The sequence below is a fragment of the Phoxinus phoxinus genome (genome assembly GCF_949152265.1).
Source record: "Phoxinus phoxinus genome assembly, chromosome: 19".
In the NCBI taxonomy this organism is placed as follows: Eukaryota; Metazoa; Chordata; class Actinopteri; order Cypriniformes; family Leuciscidae; genus Phoxinus; species Phoxinus phoxinus.
The window spans coordinates 14,501,460-14,515,266 of NC_136894.1; the positions used below are offsets into that span (position 1 = coordinate 14,501,460).

Consider the following 13,807-nt stretch of genomic DNA (forward strand, 5'->3'; position numbering starts at 1 on the left):
ATCCACCGACAAATAATTTGTCTGTCCACACTAGACGTGACGCGGCTACGAGATGCGTAAAAATAAATCAAAACCCACAGCCAATCAGAACAGCGTGTGGGCGGGCTCTCGCGTCAAGTGCACAGCACTAGAGAGTAATCTTGACGGCAATCGCAAGAAAATGGATAAGTAGGCTACATAATCAAATTCACAAATATTCTCCTTTTTTTTTTTTACAGTTTGAACGTTCTTGTTTCCGTTTGTTTAATTTCAAGATCTGAGGTGAATTATCCATTGTTGCTTTTACAGCTACAAAGCTGGGAGCACTAAATGTTATTCAAAGTCACATTACACGCTTTTAACATTAAATAAAGCACATAAACAGTACCTGATATTATCATTGCCACACTTTGTGTTTGCTGTCCCACCGCGACGTTGCAGAAAAATAGAAACCGTTTCTAAAATAGAATCGTCGCGTGTCGCTGCAAAAGAGACTTCTTTAAAAAATCATACAAACCCCAACCCCCTTTTGACAAGTATAGTATATTGATTGTATAGTTAATTTATTGTGTAATTATTCTGGCTGCATGTTTTCAAAAACATTTTAACTTTTTTTTATTCTTAGGTTAAATTCTAAAGGTTTAATGAATATATTCTTCTCTGTGTTCAGGTGATGTATGGGCCACGGAGCGGAGAGCGCTTCAACCCACCTTCATTTATGCAAAGGGACCGATTCAGCCGCTTCCAGCCCACCTACCCATACCTGCAGCAGGACATCCACTTGCCGCCCACCATCTGCCTGTCAGATGGCGAGGAGCTGCCGCCCTACAAGGGCCCCTGTACCCTGCAGCTCAGAGACCCCGAGCAGCAGCTCGAGCTCAGCCGTGCATCCGTTCGCGCGCCCCCCAACCGGACCATTTTCGACAGCGACCTGATAGACGTTTATGTGCACGGAGGCGGACCACGGCCCCCAAGCAGCAACTCTGGCAAGAGTGCCTCGAACTCGCACGTGGAGGGGCCGCCGCCCACCTATAGCGAGGTGATGGGTCAGACGTGCCCAGGCTCCGCCTCCTTTCTGCACCAGCACAGCAATAATGCACCACCCTCCAACCAGAGGACAGCCAGTCGCCCCCCCCAGCCTGGCGCAAGCACAACCCTGTTCGTCAAGGTTAAGGATAGCCGGCGAGACAAACCCGTGTGACTAGGAGGCATGGAGAGTGCCGTAGAGAGTGCGTGCCATCATCTGTGCTCTCTGGTACTTCCTCCTGGACCTAAAGGGGAGTGGCTTCACTGTTAGACCACTCCCCTTGCACAATTTGAATTGAATAATGCGGAACCAAGCTTACAAAGTTTATTTTTTTGTATTTTTTTGTTTCGTTTTTGCTAGAACTTCGGGGCCTTGTATGGATGTTTGGGCTCCTTGGCTAAATCTCTTTTTTTTTTTGTTCGGTTTTGTATGCTTTCATGTATTTAAAGAACACGCGTGTTGGCACAGATTGTTTTGCGTGAGAGACCACATAGGTCATAGGATTGAGAAATTTTCTATTCGTTTGTGTGCATTTCCAGGACTTGTGCACAAAAACTGTTCATAATCAATCAAAATCTAAATTGAGTGCCATGATAAAATCTTAAATCTTGGGGATGTGACTTACAACAACAACTAAAGTCTTTATGTTGCACTTATTCTCATAAGAGTAGAAACCGCAACCCTTAGTTAGTTTTTATATGTCAATCTGTCACAGGTCTTTGATGGTTCCTGGGAATTATTTCCTTCCTTTTTATGTTTTTCGTTTTCCTGAAATGGAGATGTAGAACTCTGATCCAGCCTAAAATCTCTACAAATGAACTGCATCATGGCACTTATTTAAAGAAAAAGGGTTGTTCAAATTCCAGTTCACTTTTTCCACTGACCAAGTGAGAGATATTGGCATGGATATCTGCAGATGGAAGTCACGACACATACGCCACTTTCATTCTGTCGAGTAGCACTTTAAACTTACGTCACTTCAGCATTGTCATGGGGTCCAATGGAAGGGAATCATGGGAACTGTAGTCTTATGCACATCCTGTCCCTTTCTGAATGAGTGTGTCATACTGTTTGTTTTCCACTATAAAAAGCATGCGTATAGTTTTTTTTCCAGTTATCCATACTATACTTTAGTTCACAATCATATATGGATCTCATATTTTATCCCTTATTTTCATCTCCTGGAATGCCGTTTTATTCCAAGGCAGCACAGGAACACATTTTGTCTGTTTATTCAACACTAGTATTTATTCTTTTATCTATTCTGAGATTTTCATCCAAACAAAAAGTGTACCAATCATGACGAGGTACATCACGCTTTTTGTCTTTCTTTATTTGAAGTTGTATTCAATCATCACCACATGGCACACATTTGGAATGCTTTCAGACATGTTGATTGTGTTTTTGATCACATCTGAGCTTTGTAAACCATCAGTCTTTGGCCTTCCCTTAAAAAAAGTACCATAGAAAACCTATTTATTAACTAGCTATTTATTAGAGTGACCAGTTTGAACGGATATTTAGTCAAAGTCAAAAATAGGCTTTTATACAACCTTCTTACCCCTTAAATAGCAAGATTTTACTATCGCCCATCCGCTTTGGCTCCGAAACGGCCTCCTGTCATAGGCTCTGCTTCTGTCACTCATTCTGACCACGCAGTTTGAGTTCGTACTGTATTGCTGCTGCTATGCGCTGCTACTGCTACTGCTGCTGTTGTTCGTTCGGTATGTAGGCCTATGTCCGCTTCCCCATTACTTTATATTTGCTTACCAACCGAGACATAGATGTTTGTGCTCCTTTTTTGTTTTCTTCGTTAACATTAGTGCATTTCCGCTGTCATAGTCGTGCTAGGAAAACAAATCCAAATGTATTTTTTACATTTGCAGCTGAGAGGTTTGCATGTTACTATTTACATGAGCAAATTCGGTGCCTAACAGTCATGTTTAAGCAGACATAGAAACCCACTTGCACTCAAAAGTCCCCACCTTTGTTGTGCCTCACTTCCTATGGTGCTTCTTTCAGTAGTCGGACTCTGTTTATTTGTACGGTGCTGTATATAACTTGAATATATTATGCACATATCCTACCCAATGGGTAGAAAACCACAAGAAAGCATTGTTAATACTGTAATATAATGTATAGATAATATTAAAAAGAAAACTTTAACACGGTGGCATCAAGTTTTGTGAATGCCTTCAATTGTGCTTTGTCTTTTTTGTAAAACAGAGTAATGTTTGCAAAGAGAAATGCTACAGTGTGGTCACATTAATACAAAAAGACTTCTTATATTTTTTTTCCTATACAGTAAATGCAAATATGTTATGTGATTAAAATATTCTGAGGCAGTTATAAAGGATAACTAGCTGCTGCTTTTGTAACTTCCAGAGAAAGAATTATAAATGCCAGCGCTTGTCATTTTATTTATTGAAATTAATTTTGTGACTGCTATAGCTGTTTGGACGTGTATTAACCACGCTCGACTGATCGCAGAAAATAACTCGGCATGACGTAATTGTACCGTAGTTATCGAAACGAACGGAACCGACTGCCGACTTTTGGGCTCCCACGAGGCCTTTTCTCCAGCCCGAGAGATGGTTTAGTGGTTCATATCAAATAGAAGCTCAGGGTGAGGCTTTATTGGATCGGTGAGACATCCGTGGGAAACGGTTAACATTTTGTTCTTTTTTTAAATGCACATAATCGAGTTGTGTGGTATATAAAAGAGCATCAAATGCATACATGAGAATCCAGCCCATAGCTGATTGTTACTGCATGTTCATGTTGTCATTTTCCTCAGCATAGCAGTCTCGCTCCGCACCAAAAGGATCCGCCTCTCCAGAACACTCGGTAATTATTCCCTGTACCCGCTTGAATGAACGAATAAACGAGTGAATGACTGACGACTTTGACGTGTGGCTGTCTCTCTGGCTGACTTCAGCATCTCGTTCCATGGATCTGGAACTCCGACGAATCCACAGCACTGTTCATCATTGGCCTTGAGCGAGATCACAGGACTATGAAATTTTGGACTACACAATTGTTTTCCTTAATTTTTTTTTTAACAAGAAAACAGTTCAGTGAGCGAGGAACACTGCTGTCCTTACGCCTTTTTATTTTTATTGTTCTATTTAATTGTGATGTCAGCGGTTTTCAGTTTGAGGTCTGGTAATTGCAATACTTTTACAGGAAAAATATGACTAAAAATGATTACAAAAAAAAAATCATAAAAATAAACACGGGGAAAAAAACTAAACAATGAAACTATTGCTCAAAGATACTGTTGTAGTCCCTCATGAAACGATTCCACGCTTGTTCTTCGCTGTCATCAAATGGCTAGAGAGAGCAATTAAAGTTGAGGAAAAGAACCAGAATGAGTCTCTTTTGTGCTTTCTGTTTGTCATTCTGTTATGCTCCTGAAGGCGATGTGAAACTTTCCTTTAAAGGTGAAAAATATATGAATAAAAATTATTCAGAATTGAAATAGGCATAGTAAAAAAAAAAAAAAACTCGTTTAAACAGTCAAGCTACTACCCTTGCAACATTTATTTTGCCAAAGTTTTCAGTTTACGTTTAAACTTATCTACGTTCATATCATATTTGTTTTATTTTTTATTTGCTGAAGCAATTTTACACTTTCTTTTTGTTGTTGTTGTGAATTTACCAGTTTCACATACTTTTCTAAATGTAATAGTAAAAAAGTTAGTTGGTCCAACTAATGCTGCCTGCACGTGCTGTCGGAAAATTCCTACTTCCCACTTCTGAAGTCGTGATTACGAGCTCATCGCATTCGAATTTTGATTTGAGGGCGTTCATGTTCTAGAAAAAAAGGAAACTATAGGGTTTGTGAATGAACGGTAGGCTTACTTCTGGCAAGTGGCAACCAAAAAAAAAAAAACATGATATTGACGACTAGCCTAGAAATATGTGCTTCCTCCTCATGGGGTCCATCTTGTTGGTCCACAACTGCCTAACAATTTGACTGAGATGATCACTTCCAAACAGCTCTGGTAAAAAACAAAGTATTCACGCTGAAACCTGTTAGTATAAAAATATATAAAGTACTGCACTTTTATATTTTAATTTCACTGGTGATCATTAATCATGAGTAGGCTAATAAATGTTATTTTATAAGTGTAATAAGAGTAATTTTATAAGAGTAATAAGTGGTTCAATGTAGAGGGCTGCATTGGGATTGAGTCCCGCCGGGTCCCGCGGGACCCAACGCAAATCTCGCGGGAGCGGGCGGTTTGAACTTTGCTGCGGGCGGGAACGGGCGGCTAAAAAAAACACCGCGGTATAGGGAGGTTGCCTAGCGAGTGCGACATGATGGAGACGTCAATAAATTGTGTAGAAAAGAACCTCAAACTAGGTATTTACAGCACAAAACCTAAGCAAGGCAAGTCTGACATTTGGAGAAGTTTCTCAATTGTTTGCGATAAAGATGGAAAGGAACTGGACTTTGTTCATTGTGACAAATGTTCAAAAATACTGATCTACAATGGGCACAAATCCGGCACGTCTGGGTTGAGGCGACACACCTGCTCTGTTCTCCCCGGTCAAAGTAAGCTGGTTTTCAAGGATAAACAACATCTCCCTACACACATTAAACAAGAAACTACAGATAAATGTGTGGAAATGTGCTGTCTAGACATAAGGCCATATGACTTCGTCGCCGGGAAAGGCTTTGTTGATATATCGCAACACTTTGTTGATGTTGCCGCTAAATATGGCAAATTTGATGTTAAAGATGTTTTACCTCATCCAACCACTATATCCAGACATGTCGAGGGGCGAGCCCAAGTACTGCAGGCGTCAGTGGCAGCGGAGATAAAGCATATCATTGATACATATGGATGTGCCATCACAACCGATATATGGACGGAGGATTATCATAAAACTTCCTTCATATCCGGCACCATCCATTATACAAATAACAACTTCGACCTCGTTTCCAGGGTGTTATTCGCGGCTCCCTTTGAGAGTGGTGTATCAAAGACAGGGGAGAATATCAGGAGCCTGCTGTTCCAGAAACTCCGTGAATTTGGAATAGATGCGTCACTTCTATCTGACCGTGTTGTGTTTGTCACTGACCGTGGAGCCAACATAGTCGCTGCCCTGCGTGGATACACCAGGCTGAACTGCAACGCGCACATCCTGAACGTCACCCTGTCAAGTGCATTTGCACCAGGCGTGTTGGCTGAAAGTACTGAGCTGTCTGAACTGTTGACTAGTGCAAAAAAACTGGTGAAGTATTTCAAACATTCAGGTCTGCAAAACAGCTTAAAAAAATCCCTCAAGCAATCCATTGAGACAAGATGGAATTCAAATTATGAAATGCTGGATTCCATACTGCAACAGCATGAGGAGATCTCCACAATACTGCTTAGAAATAACCAGTATGAAAGAATTGCGCAGATCAATGCAAACACTTTAAAAACAGTAGTTGCGTTCCTTAAGTTATTCAAGGAAGCTACTAATGACTTAGAGTCCGACAACTCCACTCCCAGCGCATCACTTCCACTGCCGTGGTCCGTGAAACTCATTGAACACTGCCAAGCAGCAATGCTCGAGCCCTTGCTCTCTGGAGTCGCCAATGTGTGTGCCTCGCGTCTGGAAGAACTGATGGGCACCAGTGACACATCTGCATTACCTCTCCACATGATGTACAGAATTGCAACGCTCCTGACTCCTAAAATGCGAATGCTACGGATGCTGCCCCCAGATGAAAAAGACGAAGTGGTTAAAGGTAGGCTAACCATTACAGACATAAATACAGAGAACACAGTGCAATTACAATAGAATAAGTGAAATGCAGTAAAAAATAGAAACGGAGATAAAAGACAATGAATAAATAAAAAATATAAATGAATAACAGCATGAGCCATTTTAAAAATACATATTAATTTATATATAAATCAAATCCTATCCAAAGGCGCAAAGGAAATTATTCAGAAGATGCAGTTTCACCTGGGCCTATCCACAGCAGAGGATGAGCCACCAGCCAAAAAGCAAAGCACAGACCGATTCGCAGACTGGGAAGACGATGCGTCCGTTGCTTCAGTGCCAAAGCCCATCGATGATGAAATGGCTGAATATCTCAGCTCCCGTCTCTCTGATAACCCAGACCCAGACAGCGTGCTTCAATGGTGGAAGTTCAACAAAGAGCGCTTCCCAGCGCTATCAAAGCTGGCACGTTTCATCTTTAGTATCCCCGCATCCAGTGCGCCTTCAGAGCGGGCCTTTAGTGTCTGTGGGCGCATCTTGGAAGAGAGACGCACGGGATTGGGACCGCAGTCGATTAGCAACATTCTCTTTCTCCACAGCAATATTGCAAAGTGATTCATTTGTTAAATTCATTCGTTAACGTTGTTTATTTTATGTTATTTATTAGTGTTGTTTTTTGAGCACAGCCTCTCGTTGGTATTTAGGTCAAGAGGCGTGATGATGCCAGTGTTATTGAGCAGGCTGCCTAAGTTTGAATGTTTTTATTCTTATTTGGATTTTTTTTTAAAGAATACCTGCGACATCTGGCTTTGGCTAATAATTGTAAAACTGCTGTTTTTCATGTAGTTTATCATATTGTATTTTTTTTTAAAGCAGTCTATTTTTATGTGCCGTGTGATGGTGCAAAGTTTTTTGATAAAAACGAAATTATATTTCAATGTATTGTGTGTTTTGTCTTTTTGTTTTTAATTAGATTTAAACTTCAATAGACAAAAATCAAAGTAGGCTACTTGAAGTCTAAAGAAACGCGCGGTAGGCGTTTTAGTAGATGTCCCTGATAGCCTAGTCAGGCTACTATCCGTCTTCCTGACCAGTGCGTCAGAATGCATGCAAGCCAGCGAAACGAAACAAACAACCACATGAATCTCTTTAATAAACGCAATACAAATACGTGTTTTTTCCTGCGGGACGGGAGAAGACACAAAATCAATGCATCTCTATTATTGTGCGGGAATAGATTCTCAGGGTTTTGCGGGTGCGGGCGGGAGTGGACATGCATATTGCGGGAGCGGGCGGGAGTGTAACACATACGTTGCGGGAGCGGGCGGTAATGGTCAGAAATTCGGCGGGCGCGGGCGGGAGCGGGATGAAGAAAACAGTCCCGCGCAGGGCTCTAGTTCAATGTGCACGGTAAAAAAACCTCAATGTTTAATACACACATCAAAACACTATTGTTTATTGTTACTGTTGACAGCCAGAAGGAACATCCTTCGTCCCATCAAACTTAAACAGTCTAAGTGCTTCACCAGCAAAGACATTTGCTGTGGAATAATCAGTTCAATTATAAACCTTCATTTAAAGCAAAAACAGGGCTTTGAAAAATATGTGACAGTACCAACTGAAAATTAGGTTGCATAAATTAAACATGAATATGGCAGGAACCTACTGAATTTGAAACGGGACGTAAGGGCTGTTGATGATTTGCAGAATGACTGTCAGGACAATTTATGATTTTTCCCCTCTGCATTATAAGCAACGGTACAAGTTGTGTTACTTTGCATAATAACTAAAGTTACAATGAATTTTCAAGATTTTACAACATAACCATTTCATTCTCAGTAACTTGTGTGACACGTCCATACTGTTTTCAATCCACAATTTAAACATTATTTAACATATGCGAGATTTGAAAGAGGCAGTGCTATTTGTTAGGGAACAAAGCATTAAATATATAATATTGGGCACATTACACCTGCTGTTCTCTTTAGAAAACACACTCTCATCCATTAAAGGGTATTTCAAGTTAAGCCCAATGCCTTTCAGTAGACTTTTGTGCTGTAATATTTTATATCTAAAATCTATGGTCAATTTTTTAATCATAATACCACATTTTTTGTTCTACTTTAGGCTATTACGTGAACAGTGAGTGTAGAGCATACAGCCTACATTATATTTTAAAAATACTAAAGACAGGTTGCTTTCCTTAAAGTGTATTATATTGTTAAATAACGTGAATCTTCATGACATTATGGGAAGATAAAGTCACTTCATGACCTTTCGTAAATGTTCATAAACCTATTCCTTTTTCTTTCGGAAAGACACTTTTTCTTTGGTTTCTTGAAGTTTTTCAGTGAACTTGTCTTTCGTTTCCTCCATTCTCTCGGATAAACGATCCTTGGTCTCTTCCATTTTCCCAGAGATCCTCTCTTTGGTCTCCTCCATCTTCTCCTGGAGGTATTCCTTCACGGGCGGAGGAGTGGACATGTAGCCGTGATTCCTCAGGTACTTCACGGACAGTGACGTTCCTCCTAGAGTCGCAGTGTACCTCGCAGGTGTGGCGATCTTTAGGAGATCAAGAAAATTAAACCAGCGTCACATTAACTTCAACTGAAAAGAAGTTTGTTCATGTGGTGAGTGACTCTCACAAGGTTTGAAGTCAATGACATTCTAATTCGTTCAATTCAGATGAGCTGTCGTGTAGGTGAAAAGATTCCGTCTGAAAATGAGTTTTATTTATTCAATTTTATGAGATACAAATTGTCCAGGAAAACTGAACCTAAATTGTCTTAATTTTGCTTGCATCTTGGTGATATTAATCACTCTTGACGTTCTATAGCTGAAGGTAAAGTTTGCAACACATTTATTTTATTCTTATTTGTAAATCAGAGCACCAACAATTAAATTATTAGTAAATCATTTTATTTCAACAGTTTATTTATTAAAAAATAACTTAGCCCACCTTGTACATGGCATATGCCGTCAGTGCATAGCCACTCTGAGAGTTCTCCAGCAGTTTCACAACCTTGTCAGGAAACCCAACAAACTCAAGAAATGGCACCAAATTCACTCCTCTAAACAAACAAACAAAGAGAGAGAGAAAGCAAGCATATTATTCTTTCTTTTAAAATAAAAATGTATATTCAATAATTCACCCACTCTCATGTCATTCCAAAATTGTATGACTTTCTTCTGTGGAACATTTTTGACAAAACATATTTTGAAGAATATTTTGCAGACCATTGACTTCCATTGTATGGAGAGAGATAGAGGGCAAAAAGAACAACAAAAAAAGCACGTTTTGCTAGTATGAATGACAAGGGCGAGCAAATGATGACACTTTTCATTTCTGGGTGAAATATCTCTTTAAGACCATCATAAAAAATTTAAAAAAAGATTCTTAAAGGGATAGTTCACCCAAAAATTCATCATTTACTTTGTGTCATTCATACCGTGGAACATATTTCTTCATAATATTCATATTTCATATTCAATTAATTTCTTTCTTCTGCTATGGGTATATGGAAGTCAATGGGGTCCATCCACTATTTGGTTACCAACATTCTTTAAAATATCTTCTTTTGTGTTTAGCAGAAGAGAGAAATTCATACAGGTTTGGAACAACTTGAGGGGTAAATGATGACAATTTTCATTTTTGGGTGAAAATCCCTTTAAAACCTGTCCTTAAACACAATAGTGAAACAGCTTCAAAAAGCACATCAATTTAATAAGTGGACATTTTTTAGTCTTTTGATGATATTTGGTAACTGAGATTTTACAGATTATTAACGGAATGAAGTATTTAGAGCAAACTACTTTAAAAAATATATATTTTTAAAGTATTTACAAAAAAGATCTTGAAGTACTTGATATAAACTTAATACAATACTTAACCTAAGAATCAAATGTTTCAAGAGCTAAAATATGCACGTGTGAAGATTAGTGTGGAACATATGACAAGGCAAACTGATAACTCAGAGCTTCTCTGCAGAGTGAGGTCATGGTGAATGAAATAGCCCATATTCAAGCATCCATTACCACCTCCCACATTTCTGAAATGTCTAGACAGTGGTGACCCACATTCAGCCAGATGTATTGCAGAATAAACATTCCAGCGTGCCATTTACCTCAATCCAGCATACGCCATATACAGACAGAATGACCAGGCAAAAAGAAAATTACCTATATAACCCCACAGACACCTGGTCAACACATTACCGCCTGAGAACCAACACCTCACAGACTTTTACAATCCATGAGGAAATCTGACAGACATTCCTTATTTATCGGTTTGTTTGGGCAGAATTTAACTTTATGTTGTGCTTCTTTGTGGGATACTGGTCATATTTCTTTAATATTACTTTGACTTTAATAAACTAGTATGAAATATCATTAACAACACACCGATGTATCTGGCAGGCCGATATATTAATAGGGAATATATTTATATTTAAATATGTATATTCAAATCATATTACATGAATATTTTCGTGAAAGATGTGTAGTATTTTTTATTAAAATGATACATTTTATCATTTTTTATTTATGTTTTTAACTGGTCATTAGCCCCCATCCTCTCTAAATATTAGGGCTGCACGGTTAATCGAAATAAAACCGAAATCACAATATGGCTCAGAGTGTTTCTCAAAGTGATTTAAATAAATGTATGCATTGTGTAATTCAGAGTGAAGCGCCGCACTGTGTACTTTTACACGTGAACAGCTCCTGATCCAGTTTTTCCAGCGTCTCGTTCTCAATAAATGCTGCTTCACACAAACTCCATCTCTGCTCTGCTTTTCAGTCGCTTTAACGTGCATTGAGGTACGGAACACGTGCCAACCATATTCCCATACTTGTAATGAGAAGTGTTTATCAACAAAAAAAAAGAAACATTAAGCCCCATGCGCTTTTCTGTCAAAATAAAAGTTTGATGCTTTAACGTTTGAAAATAAAGAAATTAAGACAGCCATAAATATAAGAATGTTGTAATGTAAAATAAAATTACTGTTATTATATAACTTAATTTTACAGTGAAATATTACAATAGTAATATTTATTATTTTATTTTCATTATTTAGTTTTTTGGGGGTAATTTTTATAATATTTATTATTACAATACTTATATAATAGTTATTATTATAATAGTTAGTGGATTTGACTAACAGGTTATTATTGTGGAGTAACTCTGATACGCCATCTTAGCCTTAAATTAACATTACTGTGATCCATCATCTCTACTTACTTCATTGCAGCATAATAAAATGTACCGAACCACATTGTAGACGTCAACAGGTGCACAGGGATCATGACTTTGCCATACTGCTTAAAGGTTTTCTTGAATCTCTGAATGAGGCCGATGGATCTGTCCTGCAGAGGGTCTAGATCTTCCTGCACTGGACCGGAGTTTACCAGATGATCACTGCTGGTGTTCTTCTGAGAGGCTGGAGAGCAGAGCGCACTGAAGCTGCTGAGCCATCGTGGGTGTTTCCAGCACTGCTGGGTCGAGGGATCCAGTCTCTGTGCGGTCCGGCTACAGGACGGAGGACAGATCTGCAGCAGGACAGCAGTCTGCCTGAAGACACCAGCACACACAAACCGCTGCATCGCAAAACAAGCTTCTTCTCCCAAGGGTCTGTCAGCATAAAAACAAGTAGACAGTCTGACAGGGGCCTGACTGTGGGCGCAAAACAATGGAGAAATACATCTCACAAAAAATCCAAAAAGAATTTTAGACAGATAAAACAGATTGACAAAGGATCCTTTATAATATAAATAGATGGCCAGTAGTACTAAAGATGCACAATATACAGCAGGGTGCAAAAGTTTGAGACCATTGAATTTATAATTATTTTATTTAAATCCTGAAAAATGTTTTAAGGATTTAAAAAAATAAACATAATAAATAATACATTTTTACTAAAATGATTAAATATATATAATTAAAGAAATCTGTGACACTAATCATCTATGTAATTTTAAACAGAGGTGTTTGAACTATTTTCAGACGCCACTGCAGCTATGAGCATCTCAGTATCTACCATAATTTACCTTTATTTATTTATTTTGGAGTTGCACTGATATTGGAAGCATATATATTTACATGCATAATGTGTATTAATACTACTAAACATTTGTCCATATTTACTACTGTACGTTGACGCCTGAATTCAATTGAAGCATGGGATTTCACTTATTTTTTTGGATGAAAACAGGCAAACCCAGAAAAATATCGGGTATCATATCAGTTTGACGTGGATTACTTTCTCTACCTTCAATATCCCATCGAGGACGACGTCACTGGTGCTGGAACTGCTGAAAACATAAGGAAAACATAATCTGCACATGCTCAATCACATTCAGAAAGAACCTCTGGAAATAATCACAGACTAACCTCCTAAAAATCGTATTTAAAACTCTATTAATATAAGATATATCAGTATAACTTCACATGTGTGAAGTATCCTACGATAGGCAACAAACGTGAATCAGCTAGCATTGCTAATGCTAAGGGATGTCTACTGTCTAATCTACTAAACTAATCAGTTTCACTCGTCCTCCTGTCTAAACATACATAAACGATAATCGGAAATATGCACAGCTACATACATGAGTGACTAGATCCGGCATGATGTAATTTTCCCACCACAAATACTTTCATGATGTCCCTTCTGTCATTCACAACTCTCCACAAGACGCTGCGACATTACACATGGTGACTGTGCTCGCACTGTGTTGTGGGAAATGTAGTACAGTCATGCTGTGGAGCTTTTCTCCCAGAAGCAATGTCTCTCTCTCTGGAACTACATTTCCCAGAATGCACGGCAACGTCGCGAATGATTAGTCTTTACACGTGCTTATGGACGTGTTTTAATACACAATAAATGAAAATACCTTCTGTAAGGTTGAAAATGAAGACATCTGTCATTTGTTTTTCTCTTGTAATGTTTCATCAATTTTCTGGAATGATTTGAGCTCTTATTGTTTTTCTAAAGTTAATATGAATGGTAATCTATGCATTAAGGATGTCATTTGTCTTTTTGAAAACCCAAACAAATCTTTAGAAACTACTGTTAACTTCCT

At 38.7% G+C, this 13,807-nt stretch overlaps 2 protein-coding genes across 11 annotated transcripts in view; one reads left to right on the plus strand and one right to left on the minus strand.

The window, feature by feature from the left end:
- The window catches only part of ldlrad4a (low density lipoprotein receptor class A domain containing 4a), a 102,729-nt gene extending 98,358 nt beyond the window's left edge, over positions 1 to 4,371 (plus strand). For all 3 annotated transcript variants that reach the window (XM_079591522.1, XM_079591524.1, XM_079591523.1), the window contains one exon: positions 650 to 4,371. In XM_079591522.1, coding sequence (XP_079447648.1) covers positions 650 to 1,180 — 531 coding nt within the window. In that variant the 3' untranslated portion in view covers positions 1,181 to 4,371. The remainder of the gene's footprint in view (positions 1 to 649) is intronic.
- Positions 4,372 to 8,170: 3,799 nt separating this feature from the next.
- On the minus strand, positions 8,171 to 13,543 carry fam210aa (family with sequence similarity 210 member Aa). 8 transcript variants are annotated; one of them, XM_079590995.1, is made up of 5 exons: positions 13,334 to 13,543; positions 12,997 to 13,036; positions 11,970 to 12,401; positions 9,690 to 9,801; positions 8,171 to 9,292 (listed from the first exon to the last, which is right to left on the minus strand). In XM_079590995.1, exons 3-5 carry the CDS (start codon positions 12,329 to 12,331, stop codon positions 9,026 to 9,028), a joined length of 741 nt encoding a protein of 246 aa, XP_079447121.1. In that variant the 5' UTR covers positions 12,332 to 12,401; positions 12,997 to 13,036; positions 13,334 to 13,543; the 3' UTR covers positions 8,171 to 9,025. The 8 variants fall into 8 exon arrangements, with proteins under 8 accessions (XP_079447121.1, XP_079447122.1, XP_079447124.1 ...); XM_079590996.1 differs by having other exon boundaries at positions 12,997 to 13,039; positions 13,334 to 13,483; XM_079590998.1 differs by having other exon boundaries at positions 11,970 to 12,359; positions 12,997 to 13,039; positions 13,334 to 13,481.
- Positions 13,544 to 13,807: the final 264 nt, after the last annotated feature.

Bases quoted from the DNA above. Each gene is read 5' to 3' on its own strand.
- fam210aa (XM_079590995.1), bottom strand. From the start codon at position 12,331: ATGCAGCGGTTTGTGTGTGCTGGTGTCTTCAGGCAGACTGCTGTCCTG. The intron at 9,802-11,969 runs GTAAGTAGAGAT...TTGTTTGTTTAG, and splicing joins TTTTATTATGCTGCAATGAA to AGGAGTGAATTTGGTGCCAT. The intron at 9,293-9,689 runs GTGGGCTAAGTT...GATCTCCTAAAG, and splicing joins CGGCATATGCCATGTACAAG to ATCGCCACACCTGCGAGGTA.